Source organism: Tupaia chinensis, unplaced genomic scaffold (genome assembly GCF_000334495.1).
Source record: "Tupaia chinensis unplaced genomic scaffold, TupChi_1.0 Scaffold000571_1, whole genome shotgun sequence".
Taxonomy (NCBI): domain Eukaryota; kingdom Metazoa; phylum Chordata; class Mammalia; order Scandentia; family Tupaiidae; genus Tupaia; species Tupaia belangeri.
In genome coordinates, this window is record NW_006160085.1 from 230769 (window position 1) to 252066 (window position 21298).

A 21298-nucleotide genomic window follows, 5' to 3' on the forward strand; every position below is an offset into this window, starting at 1 on the left:
CCCCTAAATTCACTGGCTAGTGATAGTTGTACTACCATGAAGACAGTTTTTTTTATTTTTTCATTACCTTTATTCAGTTTAAAAGACTTCTAGAAGGTTTAATTTAAGACTCATTTTTCTTCATTGCAACTGGTTACCTAACCCAAGGTTATCAGGTTTCCTCTGGAATATTATTCCCACACATCTGGAGAGCCTGCAATGCTGCATCTCTGTATTTTTTCAGCTTACTTAACCTTCGGAGCCATTTTTCAGTGGCAGTGGCAGGGACAGCGATAGCAGTGGTCAGCAAGTCCCCCACTCCCTCTTCCAGAGCTGGTGCTACCGCAGCAAAATGTGTGTTGTCTTAGTCACTAAACATATGGTCATTTGTTAGACAGCAAGAGAAAACGAATCTACCACTAGTGATATTATTAGGGGGGCAAAGTTGGGATGAGGGTTGAAGAAGCAGCTGATTTATTCACAGGTGATTCGAAATTGAGAATTGCTGCACTGAAAGGGAGAAAAGAAAAAAAGCACCAGAAATCAACGTAAAAGAGAAGAAACACACACATGCACTTCCTTCAATGCCCAGATGAAGCTTTGTCAGCCACCTCCAGTCTGAAGTGATTACAGATATTTATAGACAATAATGTATTTTATCACCTAAATGATATCCTTCTGTATTTTTTCTAGTAGCTATTTGTGTCTGCCTGCCTAACTAGATTTCAAATCCCTCCAGGACTTGTCTTAGCTCCTTTATTTATTATTTTTTTTCTCGGTCCTTCTCAGAGCCTGGTGCTCTAGCAGATGTTAATTAATTGGCTGAAGAAGGTATGTTTGGCTGATAAATAAATCCTTCAGACTAACCCCTCCAGGTGCTATTCCTAGAAGGAAACTGGATGAGATTCTTGAGGATCCAGGAGGGGTTTTTCCTTACTGAGCCACTGTAAGCCCCTCCATAGAAGCACAATGTACCACAAGATCCTGTGATTACTGGGCTGGTAGGTGGTGTGGTGGTTTAAGGGCACTGGGGCCTACTGTGGTTTGAGTCCTGGACCTGGTGGCTTGCTTTCTCACTTTCCCTCTCTCACTCTCTCACGCTGTCCCTCTCTGGTCAAAATTTAAATAAATAAATAAAGCTAAATAAAATAATTCTAAAAAAAAAAAATTCCTGTGACTCTTAGGATAAGGGACCTTAGACGGCAAGAATCAATGTGCTAAAAAGCCAGCTTGACCGGGAGCGTGACTTGGCATTTAACAACAGAGAGTCTTACTTAATTAGTTAGCGCGCCCACTAATCAGTAAGGCCTAAAAACATCTGTCAGTGGAATGGGCGTAGTCTAACAGTTGAAAACCCAAGTTTATTCACCACAGATGTGGCACTCGTAGTGCGGTTGGGGGGTGGGTGGGCACGTTTTGCCAGTTAAATCAAATGACAGGAGGGGAGCCGTGCCCAGTTTTCAGGTGAGCTGTATAGTGAACTTGGTCTTTTTTACTGCATGATGTGGCCTTTGACTATGGGATGGAAGAAATTAGTAATATTATGAATTTTCTCTGTGCTCATGTCCATAATTGTTTGTCAACCATCTCGAAGAATCTGATGGACTTGAGGACTTAATTTTAAATTATTATTTAATATAGACAAGGGGCTAGGTAGTAGAAACTTTCTGAAGAAATTCACTGACTTGGCTTCTTTGATCAAGGACTTCTTGAAGTCAAAAGGCTCTGAGAGATCCAGCTTGTAGCCACCAGTTATAGCTTGCTATAATTTCTTGCTGATATAGCAAGCTACCTGAAATTCTTTCTGAAACAAGAAATGAGGTTTAAATGAATACTAATGTGACCCAATGTCTAAACAGTGGACTTGAAACTGCGGTAGAATCCTAAGGGCTGATTTGTCCGGGGAAGTGGAGGCAGTTTATGACTCAGTCTAAACTTACGGTTTCAACAAGCAGATGGCAAGTTAATTAATTTATCGTTAACTGCCTTGAGCTGAATGGGATCACGGGTTGTGACGACTCGTGGAACTATTTGGTAGAAATGAAGTCACAACTCAGAGGACAGCCCGAGATTTTTGACCAAGGTGAATCATCCTTAACGTTTTTATGACTGTTCTTTGGAGTGCAAATTCCCAGCACGCTCTGAGTTTGGAAGCATTTGCCCTATTACTGTAGGCAGAACTCTCCTGATTACCAAACCCATTTTGAAATTTCGGGCTATCTGGCCCAAAGTGAAAGTGTTTGGGGTTCATCGGTCCTGTGACAGTATTAGCCTTTTTCATCAAACTGCTTCAATCAATGGCCGGAGTCACAAGGTGTGTTCGAACCGGGATCCACGTCTCCATCCTTTTGGAGGACAGTACGGTCTTTGGAATACAGTCATTTGAATTGACTTGCTCGGAATTGATCCATCAGCCTTGTTGGTAGCTGTTTCTGTACGAATAAAGTTTATTAAACTTTCTTAGACGCCTTCAGCACTTACGTTAAATCCGACATTAGTGGCTAGGTAACAGACCATATTTACCGCCTTGGCAAAAATGTATCCGTCTAGTGTACGGATTTTTTTTTTCTTTTTTACCCTTCCGCTTCGCTCTTAAACAACTTGGCTACTCCTGCCCTAGAAGAGTGCCCTAACCCGGAGTCGGGTTGACAGGGCTGCTCGCATGCGCTCTAGCCCCGATCGTGTTTGTCGCAATGATTTACCGCCTTGGCAAAAATGTATCCGTCTAGTGTACGGATTTTTTTTTTCTTTTTTACCCTTCCGCTTCGCTCTTAAACAACTTGGCTACTCCTGCCCTAGAAGAGTGCCCTAACCCGGAGTCGGGTTGACAGGGCTGCTCGCATGCGCTCTAGCCCCGATCGTGTTTGTCGCAATGGTCCCTGAGCGGAAGGTTACAGAGCAGCTAGCGACGCCGATTCTCCGGACGTCACTTTGTCGGTAGCGCTGGTTACCGCGCTCCCTCCGCGGGGCACTTGATTGTAACAGAAAGTAGTTCCGGCCCGTGTTGTTTCAGCCGAGGAGCCGTCGCCGCCATTTCAAGACCGACAGAGGTAGATGGCCAACTACAGTTCCTAAGGTTCGAAACCTGTAACTGCTGTCGTCGCTCACGCCTTCCAAAGCACGGGGACAGCTGCTGCCCACTCACTTCTACCTCCGGAAACATTTTTTTGCCAGTAGTGGCGGCGACGGGAGTCAGTTACCCCCCCTCTCGCTTTCCCTCAAGAAGCTCCAGATGGCGTCTTCCGTGGGCAACGTGGCCGACAGCACAGGTACCGGTGTCCCGTTCTGCTTTGGCAGACGCCCCCTTTGGGGTCTCGCGCCGCCCTCTGCCTCTCATCCCTCCGTCCCTTCCCGCTAACCATCCCTGTTCTGTCAGTGGCGTTGCTGAGCTTTCCGTGGCCTCTTGGCATCCGATCCGGTTGTCTGCTCCTCGAACACTTCCTCTCTGGCTTGCTTTTTGTTTCTTTCTCGCCCCTTTTCCCCTTGCCTCCCCGGGATCGCAACCGGGCTCGCTTTCTACTCTCTCGGGACGCCTCTGCCACACGTGCGCGCTTAGCCTGTCTCGGAACGGACTGCGTTGGAATCCCTGCCCTTTCACTCCCCCTTCGCAACCGTTTTCTCACCTAATCCCAGCTCATCTCCGTCTCCTGTCCCTCCCTCACCTCCTCCTGCAGCCCTCTCCCCTTCGCCAGGTTTGCTCCTTCTCTGCCGATCTAGGGCGGGGGTGCTGTTTCCATGTCATCATGTCCTCTCTTTGCATCACCCAAGGACTCGAAAAAGCTCGTAGATGTGCTTTAAGTAACCTGGAGAAGAGGGGCCACCGGGCGGCATCACCCCGCTCGGCAGCGCCTTTCTGTGTTCTTTCGGTTGAGCGATCCCGGTTTAGATTGGAAATTTCCAGGGGTTCCCTTTGCCATCGCCCAGTTCCAGCCACTGCCCCTAGCCTGGATTTACCACCCGGGTCCTCCCTCCCCGCCCGCGGGGGAGCCACACCCTTCCCTTCGCGAGATTGCCAGCCTTATGGGCCACTTCCTATCCTTGGGGGCGAAACCACCCTGGTGCGCTGTTGCTTTGGCGTTGCCCACCCTGTCCTCCCATTTCTCGCTTTGTGTTACTTTCTCGATGTATTCCTCCGCCGCCGCCGTCGCCGCCTCTGGGTCTTCATCCCTATTCTTTTAGCCCGGTATCTCTTTATTCATAGGGCGTATATTTTTTTTAAGTTTCCATCCCTGCTTGAAGAGTTTGTAAAGCAACTGGAGTGTAGCTGCACAAGAGTGAAGGCGGTTGTCCTTGTAGACAATTCAGTCGCGAGCATTTGGTACCAAAATAAGAAAACAACCAAATTCTAGGAGTGTCCTTCAGCTGCCTTCCCATGTAGACAGTTTAGGGTGGGAGGGGGCGGGGAAGCGGGCTGCGGTTCTAAGGTTTCCCACGAGGTTATTTTGTCCGTTGGTTCCCAGTCGACCCGTTGGTTCTCAGTCGACCCGTTGGTTCTCAGTCGACCCGTATGTCGGGTTTTAGTTACTGTTTTTAGACGTTATGCAGTAATAGATGGAACTTCACAAGCATCTTATTCATAACGGTAGGGAGCGATGAATTCGTCTGTGCTCCTTCCTTCCCCACCGTGGTTTTTCAGATTTCATTCTGTATTCTAGCTTGCCCTTTTCTGTGTGTGTTACTTCATTGGAAGAAGTTGTTTCAAGCGTTCAGATAACATAACGCGGCTTCGAAAAGTGACAAAAGTAATGTGTTCTAATCGGGAGCTAGGAAGTTCTACAGGCTTGTCTAAAATGTAATTTTCTAGTTTCTATTAGAGATAGAACATTTCCCAGATTTGGATGCAAGTCTCTGCTCTTTGTGTTCCTGGTCAGCTGTCAGGAAATTTCCTTTGCTTTTACAAGTCTCCAGAGCCCTTGTTAGGTCTGATGATGGAGGAGCTAGGCTCAAATTGAAGCTTGTTTCGGTGACCTTGGTAGAATTAAATAATTTGCCCTTGGTTTACCATTCTGACCATCTATTAAGAGTGTTGTGGTCGAATTTCCAGTCATGATCAATGTTTAGATTAATATTTACAATTGCAGTTGAGACTTATGTAAAAATGGAGGCAGTTTTTTTTTTTTTTTTTAATTTCCTCTCTGGGCCTTATTTATTATGCCCTTTATATGTCTGAATTAAATCACAGCAAAGTGCTTTCATTTATTACTCATTCTATTGCACTTTATCAAATATATTTTAACCTTTGCAGGTGTAGGTAACTGCTTGGTTCACATAGGGTCGTTTGCAATGTCTTAATCCTTCAGGCAGCGTCAGAGCTCTTTTGGAAAATGTGAGTGCTAAACCAATGTTGGTGGGTTTTAGCTCGTTCAGTCTCTGAGTTTGGGAGAGGAGCAACATCACCTTGGGTCTTTATTTAAAATGTTCAATGACCCCTTTAGATATTTTGACTTTTTTTGACAAATGAATTCATTTTGTTGATCAGCTGTTGTAAAAAAAATAGCATGTCGACATTTAGGGTTTTGGTTTTTTCCTTAGCTCATTCCTAGTGTAGCCCTTTTAAGAAACTGTGAAATCCACAAACACATCAGGGTAATTTATAGAGTTCAAAACACACCTAGTGTCCTCACCTAGGATAAGAGAGAGGTGGCTCCTAGTACCCTACCCTGCACACATCCAACCTGAAACGTGGGACAGACTATTAAGTTTACCAGTAGGTTATTGTGACACCATTAAATCTTTGTGACCTTGCAAATCACACATTGAATGTTTTGTTTTTGTCTGTTGACTAAAATGTAAGGGATTATCTTCAGTTGCTACCTGTGATCTATAATTAAAAAGTACGAAGTGTCTTTGAACATCAAATGTTATCTCATTTGGGAGTAAATAGTCCATTTAGTTTGGGAAAGGAAGTATATCAATGGGAAAATTCTAAAAACTCCATTCTGCACCTGATGTTAACTAGGGGCTATAAATAATGTGCAGAACACTCTAGTGCTTTACATAGTTTCAAGCATTTTCATCTTTAAGTTTAATATACCATATTTTTACATTTTTTGGTTTGCATTTCTAACTTTTTGTTTTCCCCCCTCCTTCCCTCAAATGTTTTGATGATTCTCCAGAACCAACGAAACGTATGCTTTCCTTCCAAGGGTTAGCTGAGTTGGCACATCGAGAATATCAGGCAGGAGATTTTGAGGCAGCTGAGAGACACTGCATGCAGCTCTGGAGACAAGAGCCAGACAATACTGGTGTGCTTTTATTACTTTCATCTATACACTTCCAGTGTCGAAGGCTGGACAGGTAGGAGATGTGGGGTACCTGCTGGTGATTGCTGCCTCTGGGTGCTGAGCTTGAAACATGATACTTAAATATTTGAATTTGAAATTTTTTTCAGTACTGGGTTTCAGTTGAGCCACCAACGCACATCTGCTCTCTTGCCCACTTGTGACATGCCCAGCTGCCAGTTTTTCTCCCTCCTCTTGTAGTGGTGGTTATATCATCAGTAGTCAGGGACCTGTTCTAGATTTTTTTCCACCTGAATCTGCTGCTTTCTTAACACTGTTCAGGTATTATTCTTAGTGTACATCTGAGCTCCCAGTCTCAGCTATTACAGAAGACCTGTCACCTTGGGACTGAAATGCTCAGAAGTGATGGCGTATGTGCTCTGGTAGGAGGCACATATATGGTTCGAGTTGCAAATGTCATCATGAAGTTGTTATGATGTGCCGCTTTTAGCTAATTAGTTCAATTAATCAGAAGGGAAGAATTGGTGTTCTTATCCTTTCCATAAATGGTAATTCTGGCATACTTAGACATTTAAAGATGTACGTCATTAAATCTTACCAATAAATGGAAAATGAGACTCACGCGTGGAGCATTTTTCTTCTTGCTCTTAATGATCATGATTTACAGTGTGACAGTTTGGTAATAAGACTGGAAGAATTTTATCTCATGAGAAAAAGCTTTCCAATTTGAAATCCAGAAAACCACTTTTGAAAAACTTTGATTGCAACGTTTTCCATGCTGTACACTAGTTAAGAGAAAATATGTTGTTATGTAATTAGCACTAGCACAGAATCTTCAGAAACTGTTTTGAGTTGCATATGGGCCATACCTTCTTTTCTGTACATGCATTCTATTCACCAACACTTTTCGCCTTTTCCAGATCTGCTCACTTTAGCACTCTGGCAATTAAACAGAACCCTCTTCTGGCAGAAGCCTATTCGAATTTGGGGAATGTTTACAAGGAAAGAGGGCAGTTGCAGGAAGCAATTGAGCATTATCGACATGCATTGCGTCTCAAACCCGATTTCATTGATGGTTATATTAACCTGGCAGCTGCATTGGTAGCAGCAGGTGACATGGAAGGGGCAGTACAAGCTTATGTCTCTGCGCTTCAGTACAATCCTGTAATTAAAATTTAATGACTTTCTTCCTTTCACATAAACCCAGAAAGAAATATAGATTGATAGAGTCTTAAATAGGCTTTTACATGGAATAAAGGCAAGAGTTTAGAAATGTTTATGTACTTAAGATGGTGAAATTGGTTTGTACTAATCTGTTATATAAACAATTACTTTTATCTAGCAAGTTGTATTAAAAAGCATAAAATTGTTCTTACTACAATTTTTTAAATGTCACTAAAACGTAGGATACATGGCCTTATTTCTTTGGACTGTTTTGATTAACTTTGGGTACATCCTGATAGGTGTTTACAATGTCATTGATTTTTCAAGGAATGATGGAGAAAGGGTCTTAAACTGTAATAAAAAATATAGTTAAAATAAGGTGCCAATATATGGATCAGTGACATGAAAAATAGGATGTAGAATTTGTTTTTCAGTATCTTCTGTTTTCTTTCAACATAATTAGAAGTGGTAGAGTTGAGATAGTATCCACATCAGCTTTTGATTAGCTCTTACAATTTTTGGGGGGAGGAGGGTCTAAGTTGCAGAAGTATTCTGGGGAACAAGTGAGGCCCAGCTGGCAGACATTGAGTTCATACTGTGTTAGGGTCTCTGGGAGATGAAAAAAAAAATGTAAGACTTGTTCTGTTGATGTGGTTAGAAAAAGGAGATGTAAATTTAAGAGATAGGTGATAAAGAGAGGGGTTATAAGAATCCATAAAAAGTTAAAGGTTGTATTCCCAGCTACAGTGTCAACTTTCAGTTTTGCAGCCAGCCTGGAAGTGGTTAATAATTATTAACTATTATAGCTACCATTTATTGGAAGTCTACGTACTCAGACACTATGCTGACCACTTCGGATGGTTGGTATTACTTAATCCTCACAGTGATTCTTCAAAATAGATGGTATTACTTTAAAATGTTACCAGTAAAAACAAAAAACAGAAACCATAGATTCAAGGGTTATGTAATAGCTAGTAATGGTAAAGTGGATATAAAACCTGTGCTTAAATATCTTCAAAACAAATGTTCAAGCCAAAAGAATAAAAGATAAAAAGGGGATGATATGCCCACAGGGCACCCACCTCTCAAGGCAGCTCTCGAGCACAGTTTGAAAACCATTGACCATATCCTCCTGTCTTTCTTTCTCTCTCTCTTTTTAAAATAATTATTTATTTTATTTATTATTTCTTAATATGACTAGAGAGATAAAAAGTTGCTAGGTCCAGGACTTGAACCCCTGTCAGCCATGTGTTAGTCCAGTGCCCCAACCACCTCACTGTCTGCCAGCCCCTATCATCCTGTTTCTTAATTCCCATTTTATAGGTTAGGAAACTGAAGCTTAATTGCTCAAATATCTGAAATCACTTTTTATTATGATGTCCATTTTCCATTAATGATTAATTTTTCAGTTACTTTTGAGAGTTTAAGGTGTTTTTTTTTTTTTTGCCATAGGGTTTGTGGGTTCCCTGGAATGAGACAGAGAGGGAAGGTGAGAAATCACTCCCAGAGGTTATGGCCACCATAATCCCTTTTCCTCCTTCTCTCAGGATTTTAGGGGCATACACATGCACCTGGTATGGTTTTTAGGCCGCCACGTCTGGGACTTAACCACGGGATTGACTGGGATCCAGTGTCTTTACCACTATGCTACCTGCTGGGCCAGTTTAAGGATTAAAAAATCATTACTTTCTAAATGGGTACACTGAAAAATCTTAGTTACCCTTCTTGGAGGTAGCCAGTGAAACTATTCTTTCAGAGATATTCAGTGCACATATATGTAAACGTGGCTGTTTTCTAATTTCTACTGCAGTGCTATCTAGCTAGTTACCCACAAAAAGTTTTAGGGAGCCCTGTATGTGCTATCCCTGGGACTTGAACCCTGTTCTTACCAATGCTCAAGGCTCATCTGTTCACCCAGTTGTCATAGTAAGTTCTTTCCCTTTATTAATTGGAGTTGGTTCTTTTCCTTCTTCTTTTTTTTTTTTTTTGAGAGATTTTTGCTATAGGGCATGTGCACTTGCCAGAAAAACAGAAAGCGAGAAATCACCCCCTAGGGAGGATGGCCACGCCACAATCCCTTCTCCATTCTCCTTTCGGGATCTTGGGAATGCCCGCACATGTGCCTGGTGTGAGTTTAAGCCACCAGGTCCGGGACTTGAACTGTGGTGACTACGTGGGAGTCCAGCAACATAGCCATCATGCCAATTGCTGGTCCCATGGAGTTGGTTCTACTTTTTCACTTGTCGGTTGTGTATAAACTCATTTGTGTCCTCTTAGACAGCTGTGGTCCTGACCAGATTTTTTTGTTTAAGTGCGTTCTCCAGGTAGAAACAGAAAGACAGGGAAAGTGAGAAAGCACACTCCCCCAGTGGGGTGCCACAGTCCACTCTTCTCTCAAAATTTCGGGCATGCACACACATGAGTGTGGCCTGTCTCTCAAGCTGCTGGGTCCAGAACTGGAACTGTGCGGTCTGCTGTGTGGAATGCAGCTGCACCAACCACCAAGCCATGGCTTGCTCCATCCTGACCAGCTTTAACTCCGATTCCCTTGGCTCAGGTTTCCAGGTTCTTGCGTGTGTAGAAGAGCAGTCATTGCTGCTGACAGTGACTATAGGAGTATGTTGAGATAGGAAAACTGAAGTAGGGAGTGAAACATTGCTATTTAATATCTAACCCATTAACAAGAAGCTTGTCATCATGCCCTGCCAAAGAAATGAGAATATTCAAATAAATTATGAGATTACCTCTTGAAGGCCTTGAACAGCCATGCCTTCCCATCTGGTTCTATGTTTCTTCTAGTGGAAGGTGCTACTTTCTCTGTTCTTGCCAAACTCCCTTGATTTCTTCTAAATATACTGTAATGATCATGCTTTAATTTATTTCAAGATGTCTAGTCTTTTTTTTTTTTTTGAGAGGTTTTTGCTGTAGGGTAAGTGCACTCACCAGAAAGACAGAGAGAGACAGAGAGACAGAAAGCGAGAAATCACCCCCCAGGGGGAGGTGGCACAGCCGACACCACCCAGGGGGAGCTGATCACGCCGCAATCCCTTCTCCATTCTCCTCTCGGGATCTTGGGCACGCACGCACACGCGCTGGTGTGAGTTTAAGCCACCGGGTCCAGGACTCGAACCACAGTTAGATGGGAATCTAGCGACATAGCCATTACGCATGCCATCCACTGGTCCCCAAGATGTCTAGTCTTAACTAGATTTACACTTACTGTCAGATGTTCATTGTCGAATCAGTTCTGAAAGAATCTCGACACAGTTTCTTGCATTGCGTTCTTGCAGTGCTTTTAAGTGCATCATTAGTACATTGTGGGCCCGAATCATAGATGTAGTTGGCATTCTGTGAAAAAATAGTTAAAGAAACTTGGGTTATTTGAGTTTTGCTGCAGTAGAAAAGTGAATGTTAAGGTAATATTCTTAACCTATTTCAGCAGTGTTTATCTTTTTAATTTAACAGATATGTCACTTTAGAAATTATCCTCATAACTTGTTTGGGGGGAATAGGTGTTTATTGATTAATGCAAATAATATTACTGATAAGAGAAAAAGCTCCTTGTGTTATAAAACACAGTAAGAAGAATATATTTAATAATAACTTACCGTATATCTCCAAGTACCTAAAAGAATTTTTGAATGTTCCCAACACAAATAATAACAAATAGTTGGGATGATAAGTAAATAAATAATCGCCCTGATTTAATTATTATACATTGTATTCTTGTTCTGGAAAAAAATCACATTGTTATCCCCACAGGTATGTACAGTTATTATATGTTAATAAAAGGAAGCTGTTTCACATTTTTGCATTCTGAATTCTTCTGTGATGATGAGTGGCTTTATTTTGCTAAAATTTCAGTCCTTCATATTCGAAGGTGCTATTTTAGCTGACGTTCTTTCACATGATGACTCACTAGATTTGCCCATACCCAGCAGTCCCTTTTATGAATTATGCATAAGGTTGTCCTTTGTATAATGGCTGTAATCCTGAAATTGCTGTAAGTAGCTCTGTTTCTGAATCTATAGGTCATTGAATCATTGCTTGTACTTTAATTTTGGATGTATAGCTCTGAGAGCTACTGACATCCTGACCATTCATGTGGAAATGTCATGTTATTTAGTGTTGTCACAAGCCTCACTTATGCAGCTTTACTGTAGAAAACCATATTTCGATTCCTCTCTGTTCTGCTTTTTGTTAAGGTTGCTGTGCAAATGTCACATTTAAATATTTGAGTGCTTACCGGGTGTACAGTGCTTTGTTAGGAATTGGGAAGATGTGATGGTGGTTATATTTTGAGTTAGGACCTGACCCATAGAGGAAAAAAAGGTGTAAGCTCCTCAGATGATTATTGTTGGAGAGTATTAATCAGAAGAGTTCCGTGAGTGGGTGCTTATAACCTAAGCATTCTGTAGGAAGGTAAATAGTAAGTAGACTTCCTTGGCTGAAGTGGTGAGTCAAGTAGTAGCAAGAAGTGAGTAGAGTCAATTGCAAGATTTAGAAAGAATAGAGAGGCTGAGAAGTTTGAATTTAATTTGAGAGGCCATTGAGAACTACTGTAGGTTTTTATCGACTTGATTGCACTTCCTGTGTATGTATGTGTATAGATGTGGGTGGCAAGGGTAGAGGGGTCTAGGAGGAAAGGTAGGAGACAGATGTTCTCTTAGGAGGGATAGTAATACAGGAAAATCATACTCACTTCCATCGCTTTATCTTTATTCATACTATTTTCCTTTGTTTACAAGGCCTTCTTCCTGTCTATTAAAACCCTATTTACTCTTTCTTCAAGGATCAGCGTTTAAATTTCTCTCTTGAGCTCATCCACTACTCTAAAAACCTTTACCACTATTTAACGTGTGTGTGCCTTGTCTTTCCACATAGATTGTAAGCTCATTGAGGATAGGGATTCTGTTAATTTCTTTTTCCTATAGTTCAGGTGTATTTTTATTATTTTTTGTTGAGAAGGGCATGTGCACTCACCAATTGTGAGGGAGAGGGAAGGAGAGGGAGAGAGAGACAGACAGACACAGACAGACACAAAGCACCCCCCCCAGTGGGTCATGGTAATATAATCCCTCTTCCTCCATTTCTTGCCATCAGGAGTTTTGGGCATGCATGCACACATGCCTGGGGTGTTCTCCAAGCTTTGGAATCAGTTGACCTTGTGGGATCCAGTTCCCACTGCAAAGCACATAACCATTGCTACAGGGCTGGCCATAGGCATATTGTTGAATTAAGTAAAGATTTGCTTGAAAGGTATTAACCCGGGATGAAATGAATGGGCTGGGCCTGAGAAATCTGATTCTCTTTTGGTCTGGCATTTTGGTTTGACAGATAAAACAGAATTTGATGTCTTAAGTTTTGAACTTTTGAGGAAAGTGGTAGTATCTTTCCATTTTCTAGAAATTAGCTATTGCATATAGGTTTGGATTGCCAAGTGGGAGAATTGGATTTACTACTATGATACACTTTCCCTTTTTAATTTTTGTTTATTTATTAAAAGTGACCATATTTAACTTTATTTATTTATTTTAATCTGACCAGAGAAGGGCAGAGAGAGAGGGGAAAAGTGAAAAAGCAAGCCACCAGGTCTGGGACTCGAACCACAGTTGGCCATGTGGGATTTCAGTGCCCTTAACCACCATGCCACATGCTAGTCCCTGAAAGGGTCTTTTCTCCTCTGAAGTTGTGCACTACCCGCCAGAGAGAGAGAGAGACAGACAGACACAGATAGAGACAGGAAAAGTGAAATGTCACCCTACAGGAGGGATGGCCACACCACAGTCCCTTCTCCATTCTCTTCTCAGGATCTTGGACACACATACACATGTGCCTGACATGAGTTTCAAGTCACTGGGTCTGGGACTCGAACCATGGTCAGCCCTGTAGGAGTCCAGCGACGTAACTGCTATGCCATCTGCTGACCCCCGCTTTACCTTTTTAAAATTTGCTAGAGGGTGCATGTATTAGCTGGAGAGGGGCAGGGGAGAGAGAGAGAAAGTGAGGAAGCACCATATGGGGAATGGGCATCCTCAATCCCTTCTCCATCTTTCTCTCCTTTCTGAATTAAAAAAAAAAAATGAAAATTTTAATTTTTATTTGCTGTAGGGTATGCACACTTGCTGGAGAGAGAGAGAGAGAGAGAGAGAGAGAGAGAGATTGATTGATTGATTGATTGATTGATTGAAGGAGAAGGAGGGAGGGGGAAAGTGAGAATGCAACCCCCTAGGGTGAATGGCCATGCCACAATCCCTTCTCCTTCCTTCATTGGAACATGCAGACACGTGTGCCCAGAGTGTTTTCAAGCCACTGAGTCCAACACTTGAAATGTATAGTCAGGCATGTAGGATCCAGCCGCCTTAGCCACTGACTGGCCTCTTTCCAGATTTTGGGCACGGAGGCACACATGCTTGAAGTGTTTTTCAAGCTGCCAGGTCTGGGACTTGAACTGTGCACACAATTGCCCATGTTGAGTCCAAGCTACCTTAACCACCACCGTACTTGCTGGCTCTATGCTTGACCTTTTTCTAAAATTGCCTTATTGGTGATCTTATGGTAACTTGATTTAGTATGCTATAATGGATCTAGATGATATAACTAAGTATATATAGATAACACTGTCAGGACTTGGATGGCATTCATTGCAAGAGTTTATAGAAACAAGAGTGTAAAATTATGCAGTAGTTGGCTAAAATAGATAACCATTACGGTTATTGGCCTAGAAAAGGCATAGGAGTTGGTAAATGGAAAAAGATGTATAACCCCAATTACCAGTTAGTAGAAGGAACTTGTATGGATAGATTGGATTATTTTAGTCCATAGTCTGCCAAAATAGGCATGACTCAAAAGTTTTGGGGAGAAAAATACAAAGCAGACAGCAGATCATAGAATTCATTACTTCTGGAAGTATGTATAGGGTTAAAAAGTGCTTAGACTAATTAGAGGAGGATAATTCTATAATAAGATTAATGGTACCTGTGATGTTTTGAGGATTAATTAGTATTAACCTTTTGTACATGAGGTCATGGGAGACATCCATACTCTCCCAAAACATCAGTCATTGTTTGAGAATGGTATTGAGTCAGGAAGATTTTATGGAATTGACCCAGTATGGCCAACCTTGAGTGTTCTGTGACACATTATACTTTATTGGCAGAGTTTTTGGTTCACCTGATGGGTGATAAGGTACAATCACAAAAGGTCTTTATTGGTAAAAATTAATCGGTGAATTCTGGAAACCATAGTACAGTTGCAGGGAAAATAATACGTATAATGATTCTTTGTCACAGTTGACAAAATTTTGGTTTCTAGGGCTTAATTTAAGACTCTTTCATTCACTGAGAAGTTTAAAATGATAAACATAGCCCCTGTTGCTATTGTCTCAGTTTATTGAATGATAGATTTGACTGAGAAAGGCAAAATAGGGCAAATAAAAATTGATGCTCACTCACTATGCTGATGATTGTCTCATATTGATGAATGGACTGTGAGTCAGATGACTAGCAGCACAATTGAGCTGCTAATAAAAAAGCAAAGTAGACTGCTTTTTGTTATTCACCCCCTCAACTCTAATGGCACTTAATACTAATGCTTAATCTAGCCAGCAGGTGCCAGGATTGAGGCTTTGGTTGGATAGTAATTCTTCTGCATGATAGTGAAATGAAGTCAGGGTTTCTAAATATTCCTGACAGCCTAAGGATAGGTGTGCTGGTAGGTGATCACTTGCTGAATACTTTTTTGCCATTATGGAAAAATTTTGGTTCTTGATGTAGGAGTGATTCATCTGATCCTTGAATAAAAGAGTTGAACAAATGTATTTTTTAAAAGATTTATTTAGTTTATTATTTTTTCCCCAAAGAATTATTTTATTTACCTTTATTTATTTTTTTAAAGTTTGACCAGAGAGGGACAGAATGAGAAAGAGAGAGGGGGAAAGTGAGAAAACAAGCAGCCAGATCTGGACTCCAACTGTGGTCAGCCACATGGGAGTCCAGTGCCCTTAATCACCACACCACCTCTTGGCCCCTATTATTAATTTTTTAATTGGACGGGAGAGAAAGGGAAAGGGAAAGTGAGAAAGCAAGCCACTAAGTCCAGGATTCGAACCGTGGTTGGCTATGTGGGAGTCGAGGGCCTTAACCATCACACCACCAGCCAGCCCTGAACAAGTGTGTGTTTGACAGGACTGACATTTTGGGAGGGGAAAAACTCTGGTAAGGTCTTATAGCCTTTTATCTGAGACTGGTAAGACTAAATGCATTTCAAAATTTAGAATTTTTAGGACTTTAGAAAAATAATACCATATATAAAAAGCCCAGTCAGTTCTAGAGCAATACCTCACGGTAAAACACACTTTAAGTTTCTGTAGCGAAAGGTAGTAGTAGTCACACTAAGTAAAATGAGTACATTCTGTAAATAGTTTCATGTCAGTTCAGGTCAGGTTTAACCCATCAAATGAGTTTTTGCAACTTCTTGGAATTGAGATGAATGGATCACAACTTGGACTTAAATTTGTAAAGTGGTATCTTCAATTGACAGAATAAAATGACCGTGATCTAGATGCATAAAAGTGATTTCAAGATATTTTTGAATGACGAAGCAGAATATAATTAATGACAGAGTATCTCTGGGTTTCTAGGATTTGTACTGTGTTCGCAGTGACCTGGGGAACCTGCTCAAAGCCCTGGGTCGCTTGGAAGAAGCCAAGGTAGGTGTTTGATAGGACACATTTAAACATCAGTGTTACGAGAACTTGTACTTTTGCCAAGTCTTCAACTCTTCATTGAGCTATCTTCACAAAACAGTCCTATGAAACTGAGGAAAACTGACAGCATGAATCGCCTCAGACTAGAGCAGGGCCAGGATTTGGCATATCTGTTCTAAATCTGGGGGTAAAGCAAGAACCTGAACATTTTGGAGCCTTTCTGCCGAGCTAGATCATCTTTATAACAATGGGCTCCGCCATGATCTTATGTGGGAATAAGTAACATTCCTTCAAATCTGAGGCTTGCCTGCTGGTGACAAGCAGAGCAGAGCGCCTGTCATTTGGCTCAAGACTCCTATATGATGCAGGTGCCATTGAAAATGCTGCTCTTCTAAGTCCTTTGTGGCTTGTAAGTGGAGAAGAATTTCATCCAAATGTTACCCTGTAATACTGGCATTTAAAATTCTTATTTAACCTTCCTCCCTTCATGTTCCTCACCCTTTTTACAGTGGAAGAAAGGCTGTTAAAATGATTGCAAATTATAATTGGAATATCCTGCCCCTTCTTGTCTCCACTCCTTCCCCAAGTTCCTTTTTCCTATGTTCCGTTTTCCTCTTTACCAATCCTAGTTGTCTACCTTCTTTTCTTCCTCAGTTCCTTCTTTACTCCTCCACACCCTACCTCCTTAAAAAAAAAAAAAAAAAAAAAAAAGTCAGAAAGACAAAGCTGGTTTGTTTGGGAAATGGACTGATCGAAAGAAAACTTGCCAAAGTGGAAAGGTGGCTTTTAGCATTCTGTGTTTCCAAATAATGAATTTGAATATCAGGTTGGGTTAACTAAAGCTTTTGGTATAATTTAAAACTAAATTTATAAATGCAGTTGTCTTGTTACAAGCCACCTTACGCAACCGCGCTGCAGGGGTGAGGAGTGGGGAGAAACCAGAATGCTTCTGAAACTCCCACCTGTTGCTCTGAGCCCCACGCGCATGCTAATGCGTGGAGTGTATGCGCAGCGTAGCTGTCTGTTTGACTATTTTGTCCAGGAAGGTAGAAGACTTTTCAGCACCATCTGATGATAAAAGGCACTAGTTTTAAGTGCGTAGCTCATAAATTCTGCTGACACTTTGGATGAACCTTTTGTAGGTTTCCAGCTAATGAATCGTAATTGATTTCAACCTTAGCTGATAACTCTATTTGGTAATATATAGAACAAATATTTGATAAGCTCCTATTAATTGTCACCCCACCAAGCGGACAGCTAACATGAATTGCACTTCACTGCAGCTTTAGAGATCGGTTTAGGCTGAGACGTTGCGCCTGCCTTAGGTTGCTGACTTCTTTATTTCAGAGCTCTGGAGACACCTAGTTTGAAAAATGTTATTCTGTTTTTTGTGAGAACTTAGTAAACAAGAAAATACTCTTGAGTGAAATGCAATGTATTTCTTTTGTAATCAGTGCATTTGAAAATTCAAGCCAGCATATTCCTAGTAGATGGAAGCAAAATTAAGTTGTCTTTGTAGAAAATGAAGAGCCTTTCTTCCAGCACAAATCCCTGCTGTATGCAATAGCCCCAATTAACCCTCTCCCTTCTGCATGTTTCCCATGTTACAGACTTGAGACTGTCCTCATTCCCATATGTAATAGACATCCAAAGAATTTCAATTGCTTTGTTGAACTTTTACTAATGATCTTGTTTTTATTTTCTCTCTTGTTTTTGGTTTTTCACCATTGATATTGTATTTAGAAGGTTTCAGGTGGGTGAAACCTCCTATTCCATGCGTAAGGTGCCTCGCTGAAGGGAGCTCGAGGCCTGGATCTAGGGCAGACACACAACCTCCTCCTCCTCTTCCAGCAAGGAACGCATCGAAAAGTCACATGATGAGAAATATGGTAACGGGTTTGTAACTGCCACAGCAAACAATTTGCCTCCATGCCTGAATCTTCTGTCTTGTGGCTTCAGAAACAGCTTAAAATAATTTTATTTACAAGCAAGTTAAATAAGAGAATGTTTTATACTATAGCCACAATTCTGTCAAAGATAAGTAAAAGTTAATTAAGATATTAAAAATTATTAGAGATAATTTACTAGTAAAAGCTTCTAACTCTTCTTGTTGTTCATTTTTTTTCCTTTATTCTTCTTTGTTTGGATTGCAGCATTCTGCTCTTCTGATGATGCGCTGTGACCCTGCAGTAGCGCAAAGGCTGCGCAGCGTTAATGCGCATTGCGTGCGAATGAGCCCCTGTGAACGGTTGACTAGATGAGTAATCTGATTGACTGGCTCCCTCAGTCCTATTCTGTAGCCTTTTTGGATAAAATTGGGTTTTAACATACCTCGAGTCCAACTAATCTCATTAAACAAATATTCTCTCTGGGCCTGTCTAGTAGATTAATGGATCTGGTTGGCCGTTTGCTGCGATTGGGGGTGTTCTATGTAGCGCAGCAGTTCGCAGCGATTGCGCAGTGCGATGCTGTTAGGTTGCGCAAGCGATGTTTGCGCTCGCATTACAGGGACCTCAACCTAGGTGCAGTCCTGTCATGTGAGGTTTCAACTTCGGTTCTCCTTGGGGAATGGGCTTTGTGAAGATGTAACTTAAAACCTGGCTTTATGATGTCTGATTTGACAGAAAAACATTTTTTTTCTTAGCTTAGTTTTGATGTTAGTAAGGAACATTGTTGTTAAGAGTAGCTTTTCCCAAAAATGTGTTTCTAATAAAATGCCCAATGAAAGAAGAGTTCCATGGTCAACTAAGCTCAGGGACTACAAACCTACTAGTAATACTATTAAAGGCCTAGGAAAGTACTGTAGTAAAGAAACTTTGTTTTTCTCTGTTTTTCTAATTTACTCGATCGTGAAATTCTTTTTTTTTTTTTTTTTTTTTTTTTTTTCACCCCACTTTTTTTTTTTTTTCTTCCCCACAGCGCTACCTGGTAGAACACACTTTGGGAATCGGAAGGGGTAGGAAAAGTTGGCCTTAAGTGGTGCCCTCTAGATAACAGTTGAAAACATAACAGGAGCTCTTAGGTGTTAGGATTAGAGAAGTCTACCATAGGGTCTTGTAGTAACAGACTTCCCAGATAAGTCCCAGTATAAGGGTTGGTCTCTGGTTGACAGAACTGAACATGGTGGTTTGCACTTGGGTTTTGGTGGCGCAGGCGCAGGAGCAGCCAGCTGTGGCAGCGCATTAGTTTTGGCGCAAGCGAGCCTATGCTGCAGGGTCACTTTTGGCTGGGCAGAGAAGGAATAATGATATCACCTTCTTTCCCCCCGAGAAGGAATAATGATATCACCTTCTTCCCCCCCCCAATCTTTTTTTTTTCCCTTTACAAATTTTCCCCTTTCCCTTTACCTCCTTCCCCTCCCATCTTCTTTCATTAACCCCTCCTAAGGCATGTTATTTGAAAGCAATTGAGACGCAACCGAACTTTGCAGTAGCTTGGAGTAATCTTGGCTGTGTTTTCAATGCACAAGGGGAGATTTGGCTCGCAATTCATCACTTTGAAAAGGTTAGTCATTAAATTAATAATTAGTATTTATAAAGTACTTATATGTGCGCTTAATCATTCACATAATATCTTCATTATGACAGTTTACAGGTTCGCACTGAGATTGTACTTTGGTAATTACAATGCATTTTCTTTTTTTTCTCCCCCCTCTTTTGGAGAGGTTTTTGCTATAGGGCGCGTGCGCTCACCAGACAGACAGAGAGAGACAGAGAGATAGAAAGCGAGAAATCACCCCCCAGAGGGGATGGCCATGCCGCAGTCCCTTCTCCATTCTCCTCCCGGGATCTTGGGCACGCACGCACACGCGCCTGGCGTGAGTTTTTTAAGCCACTGGGTCTGGGACTCAAACGGTCGACTACGTGGGAGTCCAGCGACATAGCCATTACGCTAACTGCTGGTCCCATTACAATGCATTTTCTAATGAACAGCTTTACTTTAAAGAAGCAGGGCTTCTTGATGAATAGACTGATTCCGGATGTGGGGCAAAGAGTGTCCAAAATTTGTCTGGCATGCCTTGTCATACAAGAAAGCAAGGAAGATTTGATTTAGTACTTGGTGTTAAAAGGAATCAGGAGGTGGGAACCAGCAGTTAGCGTAATGGCTATGTCACTGGACTCCCACGTAGTCGACCGCGGTTCACGTCCCGGACCCGGTGGCTTAAAACTCACGCCGGGCGCGTGTGCGTGCGTGCCCAAGATCCCGAGAGGAGAATGGAGGAGAAGGGATTGTGGCGTGACCACCCCCTCTGGGGGGTTATTTCTCGCTTTCTGTCTCTGTCTCTCTCTGTCTGTCTGGCGAGTACACGTGCCCTATAGTGAAAACCTCTCCAAAAAAAAAAAAAAAGGAATCAGGAGGTAACTCAAAGAAGTTCCCACTGGCTAAAGATAGGACTTGACCACCAGTAACTGAAATATATTGAAACTTACCAAGAATGTTTAAATACATGTGTTCGTAATTATTGTTTTTAAAGAGAGGTTTTTGCTATAGGGCTTGTGTGCTTGCCAGAGAGACAAAGTGAGAAATCACTCCCCCAGGGAGGTTAGCCATGCCACAGTCCCTTCTTCTCTATTCACCTCTTGGGATTTTGGGCATGCACATGCACCCGGCGTGAGTTTTAAGCCGCTGGGTCTGGGACTTGAACCGCAGTTGACTATGTGGGAGTTCAGCGATGTCACCATTATACCTTCTGCTGGTCCCACGTGTATTCATAATTATTTTAAATAATTCATGATCATCTTTGGAAGGAACAACTCATTTTTCTCCTTACTATTTTCTTATTTTTTATATTCAATCACTATACATCTTTACAGCATACAAAATATTTTTTCCAGCATGAATGCACTGCATGGTTGTCCAGTCAAAGATATTACCATGTATATTATCACCAGCAGATAATTTTCTATTTTTGTGTTTCATTAAATGTTTTGGTTCTTTTTTTTTTAAGTTCCCTAGATTCCCTCCCTTCTACCTCCCCACCCATTGTCCACCTTCTTCCCATACTGTTTCTAGTATTTGTATTTGTTCTCTATGTGTTTATACCTTCCAATCTTTCAGTTTTTGTTATAGAATGTAGACATTCAGTATATACAAGTATATATAAGTGGGGACTTATAATACTTCTCTTTCATAGTTTGACCTTCTTTTTTTTTTTTTTTTTTTTTTTTTTTTGGGGGTTTTTCCTATAGGGCCGGGGGCTTTTCCG

General features: G+C 41.6%; 1 protein-coding gene and 1 long non-coding RNA gene across 3 annotated transcripts in view; one reads left to right on the plus strand and one right to left on the minus strand.

The window, feature by feature from the left end:
• The first annotated feature begins 2992 nt into the window (after window positions 1-2992).
• OGT (O-linked N-acetylglucosamine (GlcNAc) transferase) overlaps window positions 2993-21298 on the plus strand; it is a 38991-nt gene continuing 20685 nt past the window's right edge. Inside the window, exons 1-5 of one of the 2 annotated variants that reach the window (XM_006158059.3) lie at window positions 2993-3248; window positions 6096-6276; window positions 7142-7385; window positions 16027-16095; window positions 19480-19596. In XM_006158059.3, coding sequence (XP_006158121.1) covers window positions 3212-3248; window positions 6096-6276; window positions 7142-7385; window positions 16027-16095; window positions 19480-19596 — 648 coding nt within the window. In that variant the 5' untranslated portion in view covers window positions 2993-3211. The remainder of the gene's footprint in view (window positions 3249-6095; window positions 6277-7141; window positions 7386-16026; window positions 16096-19479; window positions 19597-21298) is intronic. The other variant, XM_006158060.3, reaches the window with a different exon arrangement.
• LOC102479085 (uncharacterized) lies at window positions 18987-19453 on the minus strand. Its single transcript, XR_335924.3, has 2 exons — window positions 19381-19453; window positions 18987-19346 (listed from the first exon to the last, which is right to left on the minus strand). It is a non-coding gene; the product is annotated as an uncharacterized LOC102479085 (long non-coding RNA).